The 25345-nt window shown below is 40.6% G+C and overlaps 1 protein-coding gene across 1 annotated transcript in view; it reads right to left on the reverse strand.

Moving 5' to 3' along the window:
* DISC1 (DISC1 scaffold protein) overlaps positions 1 to 25345 on the reverse strand; it is a 348989-nt gene that overhangs the window by 20735 nt on the left and 302909 nt on the right. The window contains exon 11 of the mRNA XM_068547611.1: positions 10491 to 10767. Within this exon, the coding sequence (XP_068403712.1) occupies positions 10491 to 10767 (277 nt within the window). The remainder of the gene's footprint in view (positions 1 to 10490; positions 10768 to 25345) is intronic.

Consider the following 25345-nt stretch of genomic DNA (forward strand, 5'->3'; position numbering starts at 1 on the left):
CCCTCCACGATTTGGATACACATCACCTAGAAGTGGCGATTATGGTAACCAGGACAACGTGGGATGAAGTGATGAGCGAGGGACTTTTGGTCCCCATGTCCATGAAACACAAGGCTGGAAGCAGAAGACAGCAGGCGAGTCACTTGGGAAGGACCGTGATTTTCTTCTCTCTGAATAAGAATATGACAGCCTTCACTGCTCGTCACTCGCATTGCCTTGCTAGATTCCCAGTGAACATTCCCTGAACCACATCCAGTAGCTCTTCATGCACGGGGGCTCTTCTCAGCGTGAAATTGGTAATGTTGGCTTCCACTTTATTATTAAATTAAATGTGGCAAGAAAAAAACCCCTACATCACTACATGACTGATACTCGAAAATTAAAATATCACCCACTACAAAGTCATTGGTATTCCTAGCTGAAATGGAGTTTTGTAGGATTTGCAACCCTGAATGGATAAAGTACAGGTTGTTCGGCATTTCAAAGTGGCTTTGAAAACCCTCCACTGATCTGTCCCATCAGGCAGTCTTTTCAGCCATTCAAATTATTATTTTTTCTTTCTATACATCCATTCCATCATTTAGCCCTAGGAGTAACTATTTTCCCCATGGGCCAGAATAAAAGAAGCAGTACCAGGAAAAGGGGCTCTTAAGGAGCCTTTCTTCCCTCCTCTGCCTGGCAAATGCTCCCTCTCTCTTCGAAGCCCTGCAGGCAGGGCTTCCTCCAGGCAGGCTTCTGGATCCCTGAATCTCCTATCACCTCAACTCTGGGCTAGGACTGTTCCTCCAGCACCACGAACAGAACTTCTTCCACACATATATACCTGCCTGTCTCCCCAGCTACACGGTAGCAGAATGAGGTCCTGCCATCCCTGGAGCTCCAGTGCCACCTGTCTAGTTCTCAAAGGACGCTCAGGACACATTTGTCAAAGCAAGGAATGGAGACTTCTTCTTTTTCGCCAGGTCTCGAGGAAGCAATGCTGTTTCTCAGCCTGCCTTAGCCAAGGCCGCCTCCCTGAAGAGCCAGGCAGAGACAGTAAGACCTCTCTGAACAGTTCCTTTCCCTGGATGCAGCCGAGAGCAGCCTTGCCTGGGATAATTCCTTGCCTCTAGGGCAGCCGTCAGGTCCCGTGCGCCTGCCCCAGCCCTTCCACACAAACACGTCTTTTATCGTCCTCAGGAAGAGCCCTAAATCTTCCGTACCATCCCTCCACGCATGTCTGATTTGGTAGCCCTAACTCGGTCAGGCAATATTTCAAAGAGAATTTGCTTAACTCACCTCATGATCAAAACCCGTAGACTTTTGAGTGTTTGGGCAGAAATTTTCAGCTGTGTTGAATTAGACCTCATGTCAGATTTCTGTCCTGCTCACCAAACTCGGGAAGTGCGATTTAAAAGAGAAAATAGGATTTCCTTTGTTGGGCAGGATTTTCTCATTAAAATGACTTTCTAAAAACATTTATCTAGAAAAGTCTATACTCAGATCCAAAAATGCATTCAGTTGCTACCCTGAGCAGTCGCCTGCACACACTGGTGAAAACCACAGTCACGGACTCTGGGGCCGGGCTCAGCAAGGACTTTTTTACTTAGTGAGTTACCCGCAAACAAGACTATGCCCTTGCCTATGAAATTTGGAAAATATCAACATTGAAAGTTTTAAAACTGGAGAACGTATTGAAGCTCCCTACCAAGGGTAGGGAATATATTATATTATAATAATAATTGTTTTGATAAGAACGAGTATCTGGTGAAAACATCTCACCTAGCTACATCCAGAGTGATAAGGAAATTATATATATATATATATTTTTTTTTTTTTTCCCAAATAGAAAATGTATTTGGAATAGAAACTAGGTTAAATTGCTAGTTAGGCAGGTACTGCTGTAGCTGCCAACTTTACTTATGAAAGGCTGCCACGCCTAACAAAGCAACACTTTCAGAAATGTTATTCGTCAGCGGTGACCTGCCACACATTTGAGCAAACTGGCTCCACCTTGGGTTAAGTCACTGGATCAAGAACATTGAAATAGCTGATGTTTTAAAATGCTGTCAAAAGTAGTTCTAAAGGGAGAGGCAGTATGATGTCTGGAATGACATCAAGTAGTAGAACAAGAAAAGCCTGATAACTGAAGTAAGAAGCCTTGCTATGATTTAAAAATTAATCTGAGGAAATCAACAAGTACCTTTCAGGTCTATATATCATGTGGGAAATGCATTTTGCTGGGTGCTGTGCTTAAGGAACCCATCAATACAGACGAATGGATAAACAAGATGTGGTACATACATACAATGGAATATTACTCAACCATGAAAAAGAATGAAATAATGCCATTTGCAGCAACATGGATGGACCTAGAGACTGTCACACTAAGTAAAGTCAGATAGAGAAAGACAAATACCATGTGATATCACTTATATGTGGAATCTAAAAAAATGATACAAATGAACTTATTTACAAAACAGAAACAGACTCACAGACATAGAGAAAAAACTTATAGTTATCAAAGGGGAAGGAGGGGAGGAGGGATAAATTAAGAGTTTGGGATTAACATATATCCACTACTGTATATAAAATAGATAAACAACAAGGACCTACTGTATAGCACAGGGAACTCTACTCAATATCTTATAATAACTTATAATGGAAAAGAATCTGAAAAAAAAAATATATATATATAACTGAATCACTGTGCTGTATACCTGAAACACTGTAAATCACCTATTCTTCAATTAAAAACAAAAGAAAAAAAGAACTTGTCAATAGTTCCCATGCTTGCCAGGACCTGTGGTGTAAGGGAAGGTCCCCGCCTTGGACATCCCACTCTTGTGTCCAACTACCCTACTCAGATCCCTATTTTCCTTGGTCATGTAATAAGGAATCAGCAATAGTTGCCTATCCATAAAAATGTCTAATTCCTGCAATGAAATTCACAGGCTACATCATAAAGAAAGGACAGGTGACAGAGCAGTCTGTATTTACAGATTGCTGAGCCACAGAAATACTTAAGTTTAAAAATCAATTAAAATCCCTGCACGCGCACATACATCCTTACACACCAAAGATGGCGACTTGAGCCACATGATGTTTGTTCTGTTGTTAAGTTTCATTCTCTCTCCTATAGCTTGAGGTAAACCAGATGTGATTACCACCATCCATGAGCTTAGTTGATGCATTAAAGCATTTCCTTAGTTCCGTATTAAAATCACAGCCTTAAACATGTTTCTCTGGGCTGTTTTCCAAAATATTTGCTTGGCAAATACATTCCAGAAATGTTCTATGGTTTTCCCTTTTTTTAACTGCCCACATAAAGAATATTTACCTCAAACTCCTGTCCAATACCACAAAGAATATCTTTCACATCTATTTGAAATAGCTTTTGTAAGTATTCGTGTTTTCACATAAATGCTGAGTTCTGCAGTCATTATGTAAAGCCAATAAGCAGAGAGGCACACATTAAGACACTAAAGGTACATCATTACTACTCCATATAATACAAGTATTCATCCAACTATTCAAATGATACAGTTACACCCTCAGTAAGTGGGTATTTTTTTTTAAAAGCATCCAGATGTCATCAGTGGCAAGGAAAGCATCTGAAATATTTAGATGTCTTTAGATCAGAACGAGCAATGAATTGTCTTCAAGTATCTGCACGCTTATTACAAAGAAAAGTTCTAAATAGAAGCATTAACAGAACCAAGGATATGGATGAACGAAGAAATGGCCTGATAATTCACGTATGCGCGTTGACCTGTGGTTTCTAGTTCACATGAAGGGCGAGCTTCAGAAAGCTGTATTTCCTATTCCATGATCATGTGAGAGAATTTGGTCTGCTTCCAATGTTGTGTAAGGCCCAACTCTATTAGAATCTTCGGAGGAAAAATCTATTCGTAAATGAGATTCATAGCATCAGCAAGTACCTCAACAGTCTCTATTGAACACAAGGGTTCGGATTCTGGGAATAGTGACATCAAACCCTAAGACCTTTTTGTATGAGAAAATGAAGACAGAACACCTTTGGGGGGATTGCATTTCAGGGGATGTGCCCTGCCAACTGCCTGTTGCTCAGAAATACTGAACTACAAGGAGGACAGAATCAAATACCAACTTGCATCTGTGTTCATCTTAGATTAAAATTTTTTTGAATTTCTAAACGTTTTTTGTGAACTATGCAGCTATGAGATGACTAGAATTACTGCTTTTAACAGAGTTCACTTTCCAGAAATGTGAAAGCCTGGATTAAAAATCTCTCAGCTACTCAAAGGAAAACACTGCATATTCGTTAGACCAGCCGCCTGTGCTGTAAGTGCCAGAACTCAGTCCTCAGCCGCCAGCCGGTGACCAGCCTCCATCCACCCCTCAGTGTTCATCAATGAATGACAAGGAATTTCCAAGGTGAAGGAGGCTCCGAGGGCCCCGAGGTTGTTTTCCTCAGAAGCACAGAACTATTTTTAATTAGTGGAAGAAGTGCCACAGTTAGGCCCTGGAGCAAAGAAAGTGGTTCCGTAATTTTCCAAAAGCAGGGAAAGCAGAGGATCCGAGGCGTCCATTTAGTCTCCTTGGGCAGGAGGCTGGCAAGCTAACATTAATTAACTGAGAGAACCGGCATGAACCAGTTAACTGAAGGCCCAGAAGCCTCCTCTTCCCACCTGCCAGGTGACCTGGGCTCTGCTCCCTCCCTCAAAGGCAGGGGCCAAGGCCAGGGCCAGGACATAGCCTGTGAGCCTGCCAACTTCCGATCCTATCGGTGGAGTTGCTTCTAAACCTATTGATGCCAGTTGCACTTAAATTAATTCCATAATTAACATAAATACTATGTAAAGCAATGAAATGTTAGTGGGAAAAGAAGGGGAGTTCTTGTCTCTATATAAACCAAGTTGAAAACCTTGGGAAAACTCAATAATATTTAAGAGAGGGAGAGAGAGGGGGAAACAGGACTGTTTTGCAAGTGCTCTCGAAGTTTCCAGTCCTCTTTAAAGAAATGCAAACTGGTAGTTGTAGATGATGCATTATTGGTGAGGCCTCTGCAAGAATGGCCATGGGAAAAGCCAGCCAGGAAGACCTATACAAACAAAAAGCCTTGGTCTTATAGCAAACTTAAAAAAAAAAAAAGTTTAAAATGCACATGTATCATTTTTTTATGATTCTCTGGCTTTTTAATTAATCAACCAATTACCAATCCTGATGGCAGCCTGATTGCTTCTAGTGCTCTACTCTTGGGCTAAGGAGGATGGGTTTGCAACACGAAATACTAAATTGTAGAGAAGGTGGAATTTCTCTTCACACCCAAGCTTTTTGCTTTCTCCACAAAGGTCTCAGACAAAAAAGAGTAAAAGCAGATGATGAGTGAGTGAGCAGTCCCACCCACCCCCGGGGGTTGTCTCATAAGTTCCAAGGTGTAAGAACTATGAAGACGTGTAGTTCAGGACCCGATCTTTCAACCCCGCTTCGCTGGTGAGGTTGCTGCCTCTCTGAGAGCTCAAGGGAGCCGAGAAGTGATAGGGAAGAGAGAGAATCAGGTCTGCATCTGTCAGGACCAAAGAAGCAGCCCTTTGACCACTTCAGAGGTTTCTAGAATTAGAAACCAGTTTAAGATGGTGAGGACCATGGACATATATACACTACCAAACGTAAAACAGATAGCTAGTGGGAAGCAACCGCATAGCACAGGGAGATCGGCTCGGTGCTTTGTGACCACCTAGAGGGGTGGGATAGAGAGTGTGGGAGGGAGGGAGACACAAGAGGGAAGAGATATGGGAACATATGTATATGTATAACTGATTCACTTTGTTATAAAGCAGAAACTAACACACCATTGTAAAGCAATTATACTCCAATAAAGATGTTAAAAAAAAAAAAAAAAGATGGTGAGGACACACGTCTTCACCACAGATCTGTGTTTCCAGCTTTCTTTTCTTGTGAAATGGAGCAAAAAGGAATTGGGAGACATCAACAATCATTCCTGGAGACCCGTATAATAAATAAACCTGGAAATCAACTAGACTTCCATAAAAAAATAAATATTAAAAAAAATAAAGCTACACTGTGTCTTATTGCTAATTCCTTTCACTGCAGACATCTTAACCCTGGCTACTCAAATCCTGCATGAGATGGCTCAAAGCTGCTGGACCATTTTTTGGCCTCTTTGGTGGCAGCTACTGGTTGGGAAAGGAAGCAGCTGGAGGCTGGGAGGGTGACGTTGTCCAGGGGAACTCTGCGGGAGGGCAGCCCACTTTGTAGTAAAAACAGAAATCACCCCAGCAGCTCAGGCTGCAGACAGGAAAGAGACAATTACGCAGGTATAATGGCCAGTACAGCGAGTACAAAAAAGCAACTTCAGAGCAGAGGAAGCTAGCTCACTGATTTCCCCAGCTCCTCTCTGGCCCCCATGCAATTTCTGTAATGTCTATAAAGCAGAGCCAACGGCACCTGATTGTTTCCAGAGTCCCAGAAAAGGCTTGCAGGAGAGCTGTAATGAAACTGAAAAAGAAGAGGGCTCTCACCATTGAGGGAGTGCAAGCGCCTCGGTAACAAAGCTCACAGCAAATTACTATGCCTTAATGGGCCCAGCTGTAAAGTGGGGAAAATGGTGCTGAGAAGCCCAGTGGGACCCTAAACACAGCAAAATCTTTAATTAATGACAAAGCACTGGTTATAACCAGTGCAACCAAAATGCACGCACCCACGTGGGGCAGATAAGCACAGGGAAGGCTTTGAAAATCCATCTCCCTGTGGACCTTCATAAGAAGTCAGCAATTTTTCATGGAAGATTTGGGTTAAAAAGAAATTGACTGCCTTCAGGGCATCATGCTTCAGTACAGAAACCCGCACGGGGTGGCCAGACCCAGCAGGGAGTTCCACAGCCAAACCAACTGACAGCTGCAAAGCAAACAGACACTGTGGCCACAGGATAAACACACAAGGACCCAGCCTTCAATGACTCCCTAGAAACCGAGGCAGGAAAACAAGAACACCTTCCGAATGAGACCCTTGGTTATAGTTTGTGCCTTCAGTAGCCTAAGATCCTCCATCCAAATACAAACAAGACTTTTCCTTTATTAAGCCTTTCTTTTCTTGAATAGCTTCCACTGATTCATTGCTCAGTTCTGCTTCTTAATAAAGGAAGCAAGGTATATTATTTTTAAAAGGTCTTAGAGATTCTTGTGACTGCCGGAAAGAGTGATAAACACACACACACACAAAACATTATTTAAGCCTCTACTATGTATGTACCACTCACTTTTTTTTCAAATTGGGATATACTTGCTTTACAATGTTGTGTTAATTCCTGCTTTACAATGAAGTGAATCAGCTGTACATATACATATATCCCCTCCCTCTTGTACCTCCCTCCCTCCCACCCCACGCCCACCATCTAGGTCATCACAGAGCACCGAGCTGAGCTCCCCGAGCTATACAGCAGGTTCCCACTAGCTATCTGTTTACACATGGTAGTGTATTTATGTCAAACCTAATCTCCCAATTCGTCCCACCCTCCCCTTCCCCCGCTGTGTCCACATGTCCGTTCTCAATGTCTACGTCTCGATTCCTGCCCTGCAAATAGGCTCATCTGTACCATTTTTCTAGATTCTACATATATGCGTTAATATCACTTTAGATGCTATTTTATTTAAATCTTCACAGCAACCTCATGAGATAGTTTTCATTACCCTCATTTTTTGTTTTGTTTTTTTTAGCAGATAAGGGAATGCAGCTTGTATACAGCCCGGCAGCCTCAGCTCTGCTCATTCTGCTGTACTGTCTTCCGATAGCCCTAAGCCAAGTGCAACCAATTCAAACATCTGCAGCCTCACTTTTAAATAAGGAGATGTTATTTTTTTAAATTATAGTCACTTTTGTAACATTACATGCAGTAGAGTTCTGGGTGTAAAGTTATAGATTTAGACATACGCACACAGTTATGCAGCCATTACCACAATCAAGATACGGAATAGTGTTGTCACATACTGCCCCCCACCCCAGTTCCTTCATGTTGCCCTTTGCGATCGGTCCCTTCCCCCAATCCCAATTCCTGGCAACAACTGATCTGTTTTCTGTTTCCACAATTTTGCCCTTTCCAGAAAATACCTACCATCTTAACATTCCTGCCACTCAACGAGTTCAAAAGATGTCCGCCTCCCTCTGTGAGTATAAACCCAGAAAAGCAATGCAGGGACAGCACATGGGACGGGAAAGACACAGGATGGGAGATGGCACTGAGCCAGCAGGAGCTTTCAAGGCCCCTCGTCTCTCTCCCACCCCCAAGAGAGCAACGAAAAACTACAGAACAACCTCAGTGCTTCAGCTGGGGGAGCGGAGCTGGGGGCTCAGTCCTGGAGCTTGAAGAGGCAGCCACTGTGCTCTTCGGTTCTCTCAGTCACAGCCCATGCCTCCTCCCCACAGAAACTTGGAGAATCATTCTGTGATAAAGCTCTACTCCATTCATCCTCGACTCTGATTTTCCTACTTGCAAGCAAACAAGCTGTTTTCCTATAGCCAGATTGGCAGGTGCTTACAATGTTATAGAGGAAGAATAATCCTCCTATACTTAGGAGAGTCATCCCCCAGAGAGCCTGGAGGGACACATGGGCACAGCGAGGAGGGAAGGAGGGAAGGAAGGAAGAAAGGAAGGGAGGGAGGGAGGGAAAGAAACAAGGAAGGAAGGAAGGAAGGAAGGAAGGAAGGAAGGAAGGAAGGAAGGAAGGAAGGAAGGAAGGAGGAGGGAGGGAGGGAAGGAGGGAGGGAAAGAAAGAAGGCAGGAAGGAAGGAAGGAAGGAAAGAAGGAAGAAGGAGGGAGGGAGGGAAGAAGGAAGTAAAGAAGGAAGGAAGGAAGAAGGAGGAGTAGGGAGGGAGGGAGGGATAGAGGGAGGGAGGGAGGGAGGCAGGGAAGGAGGGAGGGAAAGAAAGAAGGAAGGAAAGAAGGAAGGAAGAAGGAGGGAGGGAGGGAAGAAGGAAGGAAAGAAGGAAGGAAGGAAGAAGGAGGAGGAGGGAGGGAGGGAGGGAGAGAGGGAGGGAGGGAGGGAGGAGACTCCCCCTACAAGGTCAGATCTGCTGAAGCAGGCATGACCTCCAGGGGTGTTCATTGTCCCAGCAAACCCCGCCATGTACCTGGCTTGGCTCCTGTCCTGGCACTGAGCTCCCGGGAGCCCCTTTGGAGAGCCAGCCCTACCTTCAAAGACTCAGCCCCAGGGCCTGCAGTTTCTTCCACCCAGGGTTCCCTTCCCCTCACTCAGGCAGTGTGTCCCTCGCACCAGAATATTCTTTGAAGCTGGCCAACTGCAACCGGCCACAAGTTTTCAACAGCTGTAAGCATGAGATCGGGGTAACCAGGCTTTGTGGAGGATTCCACCTGCAGGACCTCAGCTAACAAAGGAGTTGAGATCATTGACAGCTCAGTGCAGAGCCTAACTTTATGAAGCCAGCAGGATTCCAGAGAGTGACAACAGCCTGCTTTCTCATCAGGTTGTTCAATTCAAATATATGATCAAGTATCAATTTTCCCAGCGGTCCAGAAGACGGTGACTGTAAGCACACATTGTCAGCGAGCGTGTGCTCTGTAAAGACTATGGTCCTGCAGACAGGACGCTGGGGGGGCACCCAAATGGGGTGCGTTCCCTGGTGAGTCATGGCAGAGACCCAGGGAGGGGGCACTACTAATGGCAAACGTGAGATGTGAACGTGAAATGACACGTTCCTCCAGTTTCACCAAGGTTTTACTTTCTTTTAATATTCAGAACAGCTGGGAATCTGGCCAGAAAAGCGCTCTAAAGCCTCCTGTCATAGCACTGAAACTGGAAAAAAATTCCTGGAGCCCTTTCGTTGAAAGAATCTTATTAGGGTTAGAGGGGAAAGTGTGAGAGGGGAGGGCAGAGAGGAGAGATGAACCACGGAGGGGAGGGGTGGGGAACTCTTCTCTGTTGATCTAGGTCAGCCTTGGGGTAAAATGTTGAATAAATCTACACTTTAATTTTTAATGCATATATCAAGGCCAAGTATTAGGTTGTTTTAAATGAAAAGAGCAAATTCTAACATTCATTATGATCTTGCTTTGGCAAAAACAGTTACTGGAATATATACATATATGTGTTTGATTCTAATGAACCAATATTGTAAGATATAGATTCTAAATACAAAATTAAATATCATATATGACATATATAATATGTAGTACATACAGTAGCTATATGTTATATATGACATATATAGTGTGGGCTATATATATAGTAATTATATATTAGATTGTATATTCTATCTATAGCCATGAAATTAGAATAAAAATAGAACTGATTCTTTCCATTCTCCTATATTTTAAACCACTTCTATAAAAACTCCACATCATTTTGTAATCATATTCAGGAGTTGTTAAATCTTTAAAGAGTCCGGGTGGTTCAGTGGGAAGCCCGCCCAGTATTTACTGCTCTCACTTGAAGTGTGGTCCCAAATCATCCCTCAGAGTAAGGCCCTTATTGAGGCTATGAGGATGGACAGACCTCTTTCTGTTCACTGCCAGCACAGTGAGGAGAAGGGGTCAGGTGCACCTTCCACTCTTCAAATGCTTGCAAAGGGGTCTTCCTCTCATCTTCAGAGTGGAGCCTTGGGGGGATGGCCAGAGCTGTTGTACAAGCACCTCCCCCTAAGTCATCCGTCTGTCTCTCATCTTCTGCCAACAGGCTGTCCCTGGCCTCCTGGAGCTGCAGGCTCTGGATAAGCAGCCGACAAGCTTCCAAGTCAGCTTCCCACACTTTTCCAAGCAGTGGACACTTGCAGCTAAGGCAGAGAAGAAACAAAGGCATAAAAATTAATTCAGTGATGTTTCGTCATACCAAACCAATAGCTTGTCTACCTGGCTAAAAGTTAGAGTTAACAAGTTAAGTTTACATAGTGATGGATTATTTCAACCAGAAGATTCAGAGGGGCCAAATCTGTTTACCATCAAATAACAGTGAAATAAGTATAGTCTTTCTTAGCTACTTGGTCTGTAAGGCTATCCAAGATCCTAAATATTTTTCCAGACTCAGTGGCCCAATACAACACCCCCACTCATGTCTGTGCTCTAGTCCTGCTGCCTTAATGTGAGTCCCCAGACCTGCCCAACTCCCCCAGGGTAAGTACTTTTTCATGTGCTATTTCATCTGCCTAGATTGTCCCTCCCCCACCATTTTCCCTTACTAAACCACACTCACCCAGGTAACACAAATGAGTGAAGCAGTGCAGGGGTAATATAAACCATAACAACTGATATTCAGCCTCAGTGGCAGAAAGCAATAGAGAGAAGTGAACTCTTGCTAGTAGAAAGGACATATCCCTGCACAGGGAGCCCTTCCTCAGCTCAGGGCAACTAAAGCTATGAGGAATGTAGACTCAATGTTCACAAAAAATTTTGGCTTTCATGGAAAGCCCAAAAAAACCCTGAAATTTTAAATGAAAGTATGTATTTTTCATCCATTCATTCAGCTTCAGGCTAGTTATTTTCTATACACCTATCTTCCATTTAATAATCCTTCCTTCTACTGTGTCTAATCTGCTCTTCAATTTATCTCTGTGTTCTAAATTTTAGTTACTGTATTTTTCAGTTCTGTAATTTCTATTTGATTTTTTAAATATATTTCAGTTCTCTGCTGAAATTATCCATCATGTCCTCTATCTTCCTCAACACATGAATCATCATTAGTTTAAAGCCTGTATCTATAAATGATGAATCCAGAAGTAAAAAAGAAAGAATGAGACAGAAGCAATGTTAAAAGAGCTAGTGTTGAGAATTTTCAAATAATTGACAAGAGACATCAAACTACACATTCGGGTAGCACTACAATCTCAAAGCAGGGAAAATCAAACTAAAAAACACACCCAGGTTCATCTTAGTGAAACTGCTGGACAACAAAGACAGATCAAAACTCTTAAAAGCAGCTAGTGGAAAAAAAGACATTCACTTCAAGGAAGTATATCGGTGACAGAAATGGTGGATGCCAGGAGGTAATAAAGCAACATCTTAAAAATCATGGAAAAACCTAACAATCTATAAATTACACAATTATTTTTTAATTTCCTTCAAAAATAAAAGTAAAAGAAAGATATCTTCAAATAAATAAAACTGAAAGAATTCCTTGGCAGTATATCCATAACAAAGGAAATGATCCCAGCTGGAAGCAAGGACATGCATAAAGGAATGAAAATCAATGGGAAGAGTAAATGTGTGGGTAAATTTAAGTGGCTGTTGATATAAAAAACAGTAATAATAATTTCTTTTGTGATCTAAAATATATGAAGAATTAAAATACATGATAGCCAGCACAAAGAGAAGGAGGGAGTGAAAGGAATTAAAATAGTTTCAGTTCCTTGTGTTGTCCAGAAAGTAGTAAAGTGCTCATCTGTATTAAATTTTAAAAAGTCATGGATTCATATTGAACCCCTTATGGTAGTCATAAAACAGAAAAATTAAAAGAATGTATAACTAACAAGCTTGGGAGAAATGTTTTTAAATTAAAAAATACTTAAGTATTGGTTTAGTGAAAGCAATAAAGAAGACAGGAATGAATGTGACACAGATAGGGAAAATGGCAAAATAGAACTATTTATTCCCTTATATATTAGGAATTACATTAAATATAAATAGATAAATACTGTATTTAAAAGTCAAAGATTTTAGGCTAGAATAAAAAATTCAAAATCTAATTACATGTTGCTTACAAGAGACATACATAAATAATAAGGATACAAACAGGTTGCAGACAAAAGGATGGAAATATGTCATGAAAGCATTAGTGATAAAGTGTAGTGGGGAAAGGACAGTCTTCTAAACATATGCACTACGTCAGCTGGCTATCACTATAGGAAAAAAAATCAAATTCATGATTACTGGCTCATACCATGCAAACATCAATTTCAGGTGGATTGTAGATCAAAATGTGAAAAATAAAGGAATAAAACTTCTAGAAAATAATTCAGGCATACCTTGCTTCATTTTATTGCACTTCACAAACAGTGAATTTTTTTCTTTGCAAATTGAAGGTTTGTGGCAACCCTGCATCAAGTAAGTCTATCAGCACCATTATTTTAATAGCATTTTCTTATTCCATGTCTCTGTGCCACACTTTAGTAATTCTTGCAATATTTCAAACCCTCCACCAGCAAAGAGTTTCAGCAAACTCGCTGAAGTCTCAGATGATGGTTAGCATTTTTAGCAATACAGTATTTTTTAATGAAGGTATGTATATACATTGTTTTTTAGACATAATGCTCTTGCACACTTAATAGACTACAGTATAGTGTAAACACTGAGAAACCAAAATATTCGTGTGACTTGCCTATTGCAATATTTGCTTTATTGCCATGGTCTGGAACCAAACCTGCAATATCTCTGAGGTATGCCCGTGTAGGATAATGTCTTTATGACTTTATAGTAAAGAAAGATCTCTCAAACAGGATATAAAAAGTACTAACTATAAAGAAAACAAATGATAAATTTGACTATTAATATGAAGAACTTATATTCATCAAAAAAAAAAAAAACATTGAGAGAATGAAATGGTAAGCCACAAAGTGGGAGAAGTTATTTGTAATACATGTAACCAATGAAGGACTGCTTCTGGAATATAAACAGGAATCAAAACAATAAGAAAGAAACAGACAACCCCATTTTTTTAAAGGGCAAAGACTTGAACAGACACTTCACAAAAGAGGGCATCTAAGTTGGCCAATAAATAACCTTATGAAAAGATGCACCATGCCATCAACCATCAGGAAAATGCACATTAAACTACAGTGTGATCATCCAGATGGCTAAAATCTAAAAGCCTGACAATACCAAGTGTCAGAGAAGGTAAAGAATGATTAGTCCTCTCCTATACTGCTGATGGGACTGTACATGAACACAGTGTCTTTGAAATCTCTTTGACAGATGTACTAATGTTGAAAATATGTCGATCACGTGACCCAGCACCACGACTCCTAGGTTTATACTCATGAAACGCACATGTTCTCATCGCTCGCAGTCGTCGTGTTCCGTAGTCACCATGAGCACTGAATGAGCAGATACTGAACCACTGCTCTCAGGGGAAATGGAGGGTTACCTTCCCGTGAGCCTTTGGTTACAACATTATCATTAACTGATCAATATATAACCTTGTTTTATGTGTGTTCCTGTTTAAAAACACCTTATTTAATATATATTGTTGATTCATTCACACCAGGCTCACGGTCAGAGCACTGCAACTCAGGCCTGCACAAATCTTACGAAACACGTATGTTCTCCATATGACACATCACAGCCTTCCTGCCCTCAGGAACACCAGAGAGCACTTCAGCACTGTGCTGGGGAGGGGGCCATTTGAACAGCAAAATCACCAAGAAAAAAGCACAAAGATGCGAAAAACATGGCATTAACCAGAGAGCAAAAAGGGCACTTGTCTAGAGTATGAAAACTCTAACGAGGAAACAGAGCACTGCCTTGTTCGACCTCAGCTGGGATCGTGCACATCAGGTGACTCAAATTTTTGGCCACTCTGGGCACATCCATGAATGACAGGGAAAGCTCTGCAGGTACTGATTTGGGACTTACGAATAAATTTTAGTAAGTAGACAAACTCGCGAACACAAAACCCACCAATAATGAAGATCAACTCTATATATGTATGACTGGACAACATTATTTGTAACAGCCGAAACCTGGGAGGGAAAACAAATGGCCATAAATAGAAGAGTGGATAAATCGTGGAATGTCCATTCATTGGAATTTTTGCAAAGAAGATGAACAAATTAGTACCATCTGCAACAGTATGGATGAATCGCAAAAACATAAGGTTAGACAAAAAGGCAAAGAGGAGGCAAATGATTCCATTTATTTTATGTTTTTAAATATGTAAAACTAATTCATGGTGTTAGACATCAGGATAGTGGCTTCTCTGGGGAGAAGAGGGGTGATGACGGAAGAGGCATAAGGAGGGCTGCTGACATAACGAGAAGTGCTTTATTTTTCTATGGTGGTGAGTAGGTTCATTTTGTGAAAATTCATCAAGCAGTATATTCACAATGTGTGCACTTTCTGATTGTGATATATGCCAGTCTAAAATTAAAAAAAGAGGGGAATTCCCTGAAGGTCCAGTGGTTAGGGATCCGCACTTCCACTGCAGGGGGCACGGGTTCGATCCCTGGTCGGGGAACTAAGATCCCACATGCCGCGCGGCGCAGCCAAAAACAAACAAAGAAAAAAACCCAACAACAATAACAGCAAAAAAAAAATCCTAAAGTAATAAAAAGAGAGAGAGAGAACACAGATATCTGAGCCATGTCCTGGAGCAAGAGAGCAGGAATGGGGTCTGACACACATGAGAAGAGACCATCCTTATTAGAAAAACTGGACTCTATTGTCCAGTTTCCTAATTGTAGCCAATCTGATACGTGACAAGTGGCATCTTGTTTGAGGTTGTGTTTCTCCACTACAATCGCTTCACAGCCACTCAGATTTCCTCCTGTGAATTGTCTTTACCTATCCATTGCCAGTTTATTCCTGCCTTGGGTTCCCCATCCCTTTCCTAAGGCTTTTGTTGAAGAAAGCATTTTATTGCCAGTTCAATATCTTTAATTTTTACAGTCTACTGATCTTCTGTTTCTCCTTGTATCCAGTTTAACAATTTATATCTTTTATAGAAATCAATCCATTTTCTCACGGGTTTCATATGTATTGTAATGTTTGTTCATAAATTTATTTTTTTAATTAATTAGTTAATTATTTTTTGGCTGTGTTGGATCTTCGTTGCTGTGCGCGGGCTTTCTCTAGTTGCAGTGAGCGGGGGCTACTCTTCGTTGCAGTGCACGGACTTCTCATTGCGGTGGCTTCTCTTGTTGCGGAGCATGTGCTCTAGGTGCACGGGCTTCAGTAGTTGTGGCACGTGGGCTCAATAGTTGTGGCTCGTGGGCTCTAAAGCATAGGCTCAGTAGTTGTGGTGCACGGGCTTAGCTGCTACGCGGCATGCAGGATCTTCCCAGACCAGGGCTCGAACCCGTGTCCCTTGCACTGGCAGGCGGATTCTTAACCACTGCACCACAAGGGAAGCCCTAAAAATTATTTTTAAAATCACTTGTCTCCACAGACATTTCTCCTTTTCATTCTGTACTTTATTTAAATATTTATTTACCTCTTTTCTGATTTATCTTGTTCGGTCTTATCAGAGGCTTGCTAATTAATCTTTTCAAAGAACAACCTTTTGCTTTGTTAATCTTTGTTATTGATTTTTGTTCTCTATTTCCTTGATTTCTGATTTCTTGATTTTACTTTAGATTTATTACCTTTTTATTAGCTTCTGCTGTTAAATGCTTGTTAGTTTTCTTTCTTTGATTTTCCTCTCTTACTACTTAATTTTTAGCTAATGTATTTAAAGCTCTAAATTTTCATCTGAGTAATACTTTAATCATCTCCAATATTTTTGTCTTTTATTACAAAAACTTTTTTAGTTTTAAAATTATTCAAATATTTTAAATATACAGAAAAATATGGAAAACTTAACAAACACTTGTATACCTACCATCAAACTTATTCATTTTCATATTTTTCTGTAATTGAATTCCAGAATTGGCAACATTATTGTCCCCAAAATTTTACATATAGTGCTAGTTCGTCTGATATTATAATTGTTACCCCAATATTCTTTTTTAAAAAAAATTTTTATTTCATTTATTTATTTATTTTTGGCTGTGTTGGGTTTTCGTTTCTGTGTGAGGGCTTTCTCTAGTTGCGGCAAGCGGGGGCCACTCTTCATCGCGTTGCGTGGGCCTCTCACTATCGCGGCCTCTCTTGTTGCGGAGCACAGGCTCCAGACGCACAGGCTCAGTATTTGTGGTTCACGGGCCTAGTTGCTCCGCGGCATGTGGGATCCTCCCAGACCAGGGCTCGAACCCGTGTCCCCTGCATTAGCAGGCAGATTCTCAACCACTGCGCCACCAGGGAAACCCCCAATATCCTTTTAGTTCCACTTTTCCTGGCTTATATTTTTACCACACTTTATGTTCAACTTTATTTTTACTTTTTTTTTTTTTCAGAAATGAATGCAATACAAAACATTTGGCTGAATTTTATAAAAATCCATTCTGGAATTTAATCTTTGGGATTACTGGCTTTAACCCAGGTGTTGTAATTACTGTTTAATTGTTGCTGTTTTTGTGATATATTACAACTAAGATTTCTAATTTTTAGAAGTTGTATGTCTTTGTTTCTTTTTTCCTACCTTCCTTTTTCTTTTTATCAATTCACATAAAATTGTGAGAAAGAATACAGAGAGATCCATGTATCTTTTACTCAGTTTCCCACAATGGTAACATCTTGCAAAAATATAGTACAATATCACAACCAGGGAATTGGCATTGGTGCAATCCACTGATCTTATTCAGATGTCCTCTCTTGTGTGTGTGTGCATGTGTATGTCTATAGTTCTGTATAATTTTATCCCTTGTGTAAGCTCATGTATCCACCACCACATTCAAGGTACAGAACAACTCCACCACCACAAGCATCCCTATATGCTGTGTTATAACCACATCACTACTTCCCACCCTGACCCCCATCCCTAGTGTCTGGAAAACACTACGTCTGTTCTCCATTTCTAAAATTTTGCCATTTCAAAAATGTTATATAAATAGAATCATAAATAATGCACCTTTTGGAATTGGCTTTTTTCATTCAACACAGTTCCTCGGAGATTCACATACCAATAGTTTATTCATTTCTATTGCTGAGTAGTGCGCCATGCTCTGTCTGGACCACAGTTTATTCAACCATTCACCCACTGAAGGACATCTGTGACGTTCCCAGCTTGGGAATATTATAAATAAAGTTGCTATGAACATTTGTGTACAGGTTTTTGTGTGAAATTAAGTTTTCATTTGTCGTCTGAGGGACTTGCAGTAAATCAGGGGAGGAATGAGGCTACCTGGGCTGCACCTTAGCAAACGTTCACCACCCCCTCATTCTATCCCCATCCCATCTGCAAGGTGATACATTTGTGTGTATCTCGAGGCCATATTTTAGTTCTAGATTTTTACTAAGATACATTTTTGTTTTATTTGTAAGCTCTCTATTTCCTCAACAGTAAAATTTACTAAAGTTTTTTTCATGTACTCTTTCACATAACTCACACTGCCCTCATGAACTTATTTTTCATTTAAAACTTCTTTTTTTTTTTTTTAGTGGTCTGAGAGACGGCCTATTTATTTATTTATTTATGGCCAGGTTGGGTCTTCGTTGCTGTGCACGGGTTTTCTCTAGTTGCAGCGAGCGGGGGCTACTCTTCGTTGCGGTGCGCAGGCGTCTCCTTGCAGTGGCTTCTCTTCTTTTGGAGCATGGTCTCTAGGCACGTGGGCTTCAGTAGCTGTGGCACGCGGGCTCAGTAGTTGTGGCGCATGGGCTTAGCTGCTCCGCGGCATGTGGGATCTTCCCCGACCAGGGCTTGAACCCATGTCCCCTGCACTGGCAAGCGGATTCTTAACCACTGTACCACCAGGGAAGCCCTGTAAATCTTTTAAGAACTTACAGGTCTGAGAACATCTTTATTTCACACTCAAACTCTAAATAATGGTTTGGCTTAATATTCTGCCTTCTTGCCTTCTATGTTGTTATTGAAAAGTCTGAGATCTAATTCTTATCCCTTTCTAGACGATCTGCCCTTAGAAATTTCTTTTATCTTTGTTATATATAAATTTTAATTACAACCTATTGACCACCCCACTCTTTTCTATTCTGTTAGAGTTATTAAGCCCATCGGTAAAAGGTCTTATAGCTTTTCCTTTTTTCTGGGCAACTTTCAGTCATTAGTCCCTCAAATATTTCCTCTCTTGCCTCTATTAATTGTTTTCTTTTCTTCTGGCATTTTTTTTCATATGAACTTTGATCAAATAACCCTATTCTGTACATTGCTTAACTTTTGTTTTTTTTCCTCCTCTCTGTTTCTCAGGCCCTCAGAGTTTTTGAATGGTCGTCTGGCTCACTAGTTGGTTCTTCAACAGAATCCACCTGGCTGTTCAACCCATTTACTGAGACTTTTTTCAGTTTTTACATTCTGCCTTCTCTGAATTTCCATTTGGGTTTCTTTGTAACTTGCTGTTTTACTTCCTGTCTCCAATATCTTCCCTTATCTTTGGGAAATACACGATACATCTATTGAACATCTTGTGTCTAATTACACTTCATCAGGTAAGAGTCCTTCCATTGTTGTAGTTCCTTTATAGCAGTTGCCCTCCTAAGAAGTCTTGTGTATTTTCCATATGAGTTCATGCTTCCTTAGGCATATTAACCACTTTGGCTGCTGATGGGTCTTTGGAGAAGGGGATAATGCCAAGGCCCTAACTTGTGCCCAACCTAGTAGGTTTATGTGGTGGGAGGGTGGGACATCGTCTCAGGGAAAAGAACCTCTGATGGAATACTCTGTACGTCTGTGCTTGAAGAAATACATAGATTCCCTCAGTTGTAATTATCTACCCCTCATGGAACTGGGAGGTCTGGAGGAATGCTCAAGATCCAAGCCCTCTCATGGTGGCTCCTTTGAGGCTGGTCTTCTAGTCCTACTTCCCCTGATTCACTGGCTAGCAGGTGCTTGTGTCTTTCCAGAAGCAACACAGTGGGCACTGGCCTTCCCAAGCAATGTGGGAGAAAGAAAGGGGCATGCCCGAAAACCTCTCCTCCACTTTATCATCTGTTTCTTCCCCACATGGAGACCAAATCATTTTCAGTTGCCCAGGGGGTTCTCAGATATTTTTTATTATTAACTTGTCAGATCCATCAGCATCTCTCTGATTTCTCATGGTGTGTGCAGGGCTGGATTGAAGGGAAACAGCCAGCAGCCGACCTCTCATAAATTTCCTAAGGGAAAAGAGTTTGCTCATTTTGTAAATAATTTTCTACATTATAGTGATTTGAATACTGTAACTTTGTGTCCATTTTCTTTTTGATGAGATATAGTATGTGTGGTCTTTGAGTGAAAGTGAAAGATATTTATCCTGAAATATCTATTAGAATGCATATGTCAAAGTTTGGAAACCAATTTTAGAGACACATACTGAATGGTGAGGAAATCACTGTAGATATAAAATTGCAGTGCTTCATTATAGCTCATGTAATAATTTCATGAAGCTTTAGATTTTTAAAAATATCTTCTTACTGAATCCATTTGTAATAAAGAGAGTGGTGGCTAATTTCAGAGTCTTGCAATGTTTTGCTATTCCTGTTCAGAAGAATAATTAGGTCTTTAGTAATAATCCCTTAAATGAATGACTTACAGCTATTTGAGCTATGTGAGATCTTTGGTGATGTTTTCATAACTAATAATGAGGCAATTTGAAGATACAATTTCAGTGTTTGGGAGAAAGTTCTTGAATAGAGAATTGAGATTCATCATTTCTGTTATTCCTCCCAGTAAAAAGTTAAATGAGGTCCAAGAGAGATCATCTGATTGTGGCTTGAATCCTCATGAAACTGAGGCATGAGTGTGTTATTTACAGAGAATGATGTTAATAGAGGGGGGTAGGCAGGAAATTTGTGGGCAAGCTTCTATCCATTTTAGAAATGGAAATACTGAATTCTAACACAGACACCTACAATTTCAGTTCTTCTTACCAAACTCTCTTCCCTGACTTATTAATATTTTCACTTAAAGAGTATTATCATTTTGGGACTTCCCTGGTGGTGCAGTGGTTAAGAATCCGCCTGCCAATGCAGGGGACACGGGTTCGAGACCTGGTCCGGGAAGATCCCACATGGCGTGGAGCTACTAAGCCCATATGCCACAACTACTGTGCCTGCGCTCTAGAGCCTGCGAGCCACAACTACTGAGCCCTCGTGCCACAACTACTGAAGCCTGTGCGCCTAGAGCCCACGCTCCACAACAAGAGAAGCCACTGCAATAAGAAGCCCGCGCACCGCAACGAAGAGTAGCCCCCGCTCGCTGTAACTAGAGAAAGCCCATGCACAGCAACGAAGACCCAATGCAGCCAAATTAATTAATTAATTAATTTTTAAAAAAAAGAGTATTAGCATTTTACCTCATTCTTTAGAAACTTTGAAAATAACCAGGTCTTTTTCTATAACTACGATGGAGGAAACTATCAAACCGATATGTGAATGCCCAATGGTACTAAGCTTTCAACTGCAAATTGCTTAAACACTACTAGTTCTCATGTGTCTAAAATCTTTCCATTCCTTGGGCAACAAAGATTTAATCTCCAATTTTTAAAATCTGTGTTTCTTAGAAATATTTAAATTTTATTCCTTTGTCTTTTATTTTCCAAGAAAGAAGATTAACACAATTCTCCCCTGAACAAAGACTTTTGGATATTTTAGCCCGCTTCCCAGAATGCCATCTGATAATATGACAAGAGGAAACGTAGTGTATGAAAAAGTGTTTGTCTAGGATACTGTAGTGGGCACTGTTGTTTTCTGAGCCAATGCCCCTTCTTCTTTTTACCCTTCCTAACAGAACTCGGGGAGTATTCAGGTAACCAACCCTCCCTCCTTGGGACTTATTGGATGGTAACCCCACCCTAGCTCCTCAGCTAGACTGTGATTAGATGAAAATAGTTGACCTATGATATTCTACTGGACAAGCCTTTATGGTCCAGGGGTTGGCAATCCCAGATAGCTGAACTTAGCTCAATCAGACCATGTTCTGTGGCCCATGCTGGGGTGCTGGTGGGCGGGGAATAGTTTTTACTTTCTCTCCCAAAACAGCAATGAACAAAGAAACCACTGTATCTATCTTGTGACCCTAATGGAAGCAGCCTCCAAGCAAAGCTGATGCATTGTGAATGGAATTGGCTGAAAAGGAAAGAATCTGGGTTTTTGATGACAGGTCTTAGTTGCTGAAGCAACCAATGCAGGTGCCCATTCCTATTTTTGTTTAAGCCATTTAGAGCTGGTGTGCCTATTAGTTGTGGCTGAACAGAGCTGATTCAGCCAAAGTCAGATGACTTTGATGGGAGTTTAGCCTCTGCTACAAAGTTGGTGACCTTTGAGAAGTACTTTCTCTCCATTTGATTTTCTATATTTGTAAAATAATATCTCATGTCTATCTCAGTGGATGGAGTATAAAAAGGAAGATACAAAATGATATATATAATATATAAAAGAGCAACAGTAGTAGAAAAAGTATATAAGTTCTCAAATCTTGAATACTAGTAGGCACTAATAAAATGAAAATCAGTCTTAAATGTGCATGCATGGTGGCCAAGGTGTGACCACTGTGGTCCATATTTATTTATTATTCTATTATTATGTAAGAAATATAGATTGGGTGAGACCAGCAATTAATTCCATCCAACAGTAAACGTCCCAACGATAATAAAATATATTTTGCAGAAGCGTAGTGCAGTCACTCATCCCCACCATCCCCATCATCCCCATCACCCCCATCACCCCCATCACCCCCATCATCCTCAACATCCCCACCATCCTCATCACTACCATCATCATCACTACTGTCAGGACCTGTTCTTAAAGTTGTTAATCCTCCAAATAACCTTATGAAGTAGATAGTATTGCAACATTGTGGCAGCTTAAAATCACAATTCAAATTCTTTGACATTCCTACAGTTGAGAGGTGGAGTCTTAGTTCTCTCCTCTTGATTCTGGGCTGCCCTTAGTGACTTTCTTGTAACCAACTGATTCTAGGAAAGGTCATGCAGCTTCCACCAACTCTTCTGGGACACCTGCCCTGAGGGAAGCCAGCTGCCAGTCAAGAATTCCATCTGTCCTGAGATCCATGCTGAGGAGACTACATGCAGTTGCTTGGTCAATGGCACCAGCTACAACCTCAGCTGACGCCACTCTCAGCTGCCAGTCATGTGAGTGAGGCATCTTCCTGTCCAGCTGAGCTGACATGACTGCAACCTCAGTTTCATGACCACAACCCCTAGTGAGAACTGCCCAGCCATGCCCTTCCCGAGTTATGACCTACAAAATTGTAAGCAAAGTAAAATGATTGTGCTGGGACAGACCTCCATTTTACAGGTGAGAAAATTAAGGCATCCTCAAAAGCCAAAGATACATTCTGACCATGAGTCTGCTCAGTTCCCTCTCCTTTGTGGATAAGCCAATCAGCCACGAATTTTAGAAGGCTTTTCCAACTTTGCAGCCTCTTTAAAACTCTAAGCAACAAGTTACCTTTTTTCCCCCTTACATCACCCAGTTGTAAACACCCAGATAAAGAAGGAAAGAGAATACTATCAGAAACAACCAGGTAAATAATTATCTGGAACAAATGAACACTCAGTTTTAGAACATGAAGTCAAAGTCATCAGGTATCTCCATCAACCCAGCTCCTCCTCTTAATTTCTCTGTTTATATTCATGGTCTCTTATTCCTGCCTTATGTGTTGCTCTTGCACCATTAGAATTCAATCCTTTGAGAGCAGCAGTCCTGTCTACCATGCTGACTGCTCTGTTCCCAGCGCCCAGCCCATTGACAGGTACTAGGACTCAACACGTGCTGAGAGTAAGTTGACTGTGTACATGTCAATCTCAACTGACATGTACACACTGCTATCTTTAAAATGGATAACCAACAAGGACCTACTGTATAGCACAGGGAACTCTGCTCAGTGTTATGTAACAACTTAAATGGGAAAAGAATTTGAAAAAGAATAGCTACAAGTATATGTATAACTGAACCACTTTGTTGTGCACCTGAAACTATCACAACGTTGTTAATCAACTATACTCCATTATAAAATAAAAAGTTTAAAAAAAAAGTAAATTGATTAATACAACACTGTAAATCAACTATACTTCAATTTTTTTTTTAAAAAAAAGAGTGAATTGAGTGAAGGCCAGAAATCATGGTCATTTTCAACATTTTTCTTTCCCTCCATCGAACTGTAGATCATAAATGGAGAACATTGTTCAGGTCTATTCTTCTCCTTGTTGACTCTACCCCAAATTAAGCAATTCATTTCTTCACCCCTGCAGTTAATGATGAGGCTTTCTGCCTTCAGACGTTTCACTCTTCCAATCTATCCCGTCTATTATTGCTCTAAAAACGTTAGTGGCTTTCACTGCTGGCCAGATGGAAAGCCAAGTCCCTCAAGGCCTTTCACCAGTCGACCTCAGCTCTGCTCCGATGCCTCCCCACGACTCTCCTGTGTGTTCCTAGATGACACCCAAGTGGACCACTTGCTCTTCCCAGGACAGATGGACAAGTTTCTAACTTCAGACGACTACTTCCCTGACTTTTCTTTTCCAAAATCCTCACCCATTAAAAAGCCAACCAATTCATCAAGGCCCATCTCAAATGTCACTTTAGTAAAGAACTCTTCCCTGATCCCCACACCATATATCGTCTCCATTCTCTGAACTCCTATGGCATTTTACAGTACTTTTAAGACAGTTATTATATTCCTCTTTGATGTCTGGGTTTTATGTACATATACCTTCTACTGTAGGTACTTAATGAGGTTTGTGAATAGGTCATACTCATTTCTTTAATCCTATGAATCATATGGTCTAGCAAGGTATTAACCATGATAGAACTCAGTAAGTATTTAATTAACTGAATGAACTTTCAGGGAAGTTACACTTAAAGGACTCCTCCAATTTGAAGCAGATAAAACAATTAAGTTAAAAAATACCCATCCTAATAAAGGTTAATAGGGGAAAAGCTTTCCTGATAAGTGATCCCAGTAGACTGACTACATTAAAAATTAAAGTCAGGGTAAAATCTCAATATGCCACTCAACTGTGCCAGTGTTGCATTGTTTTCTAAGCTGTTCAATGACTAAATGGAAATTTTAAATCATTTGAATACAATTTTAAAGTGGGGAAGACACAACAACCTGGAAGTCAAAAAGGAAAAAAGTGACAAATCTGGATACATATAAATTTCAACTTCTACACAGTAAAAAATGCCATAAATGAAAATCAAAATACAAATGACCTATTAGGAAAAAATATTTCTAACATATAGCACAGTCCAAGAGTCAAATTCCTTAACTTTCAAGGAAAATCAGTAAGAAGAAAAACAAACATCCCAAGAGAAAATAGGCAGAATAAGCAGAAGAAGAAATACAAATGGCCAAAAAATATATAAAAACATAATCAGCCACATTCAAGGTAAAGATGTGCAAATAAATCATTACCCTTTTTTAGGAAAGTCATTTGGCAATGCTTGTTAAGATTAAAAAAGCACATGGTCTTTGAGCTAGCTATTCCACTTTGAAGCATGTACCCTACAGATATATTCAGACAAGAAAAAAGAGCTGTGTGAAAAAGTACAGTAATTGCATCACAAGAAACAACTGGAAACAACCAAAGGGAGAAAACAAATCAACCAAAGTTATTGTTACACACCGTGCAACCATTCACAATAGAAGGC

The sequence above is a fragment of the Eschrichtius robustus genome, chromosome 7 (assembly GCF_028021215.1).
Source record: "Eschrichtius robustus isolate mEscRob2 chromosome 7, mEscRob2.pri, whole genome shotgun sequence".
In the NCBI taxonomy this organism is placed as follows: Eukaryota; Metazoa; Chordata; class Mammalia; order Artiodactyla; family Eschrichtiidae; genus Eschrichtius; species Eschrichtius robustus.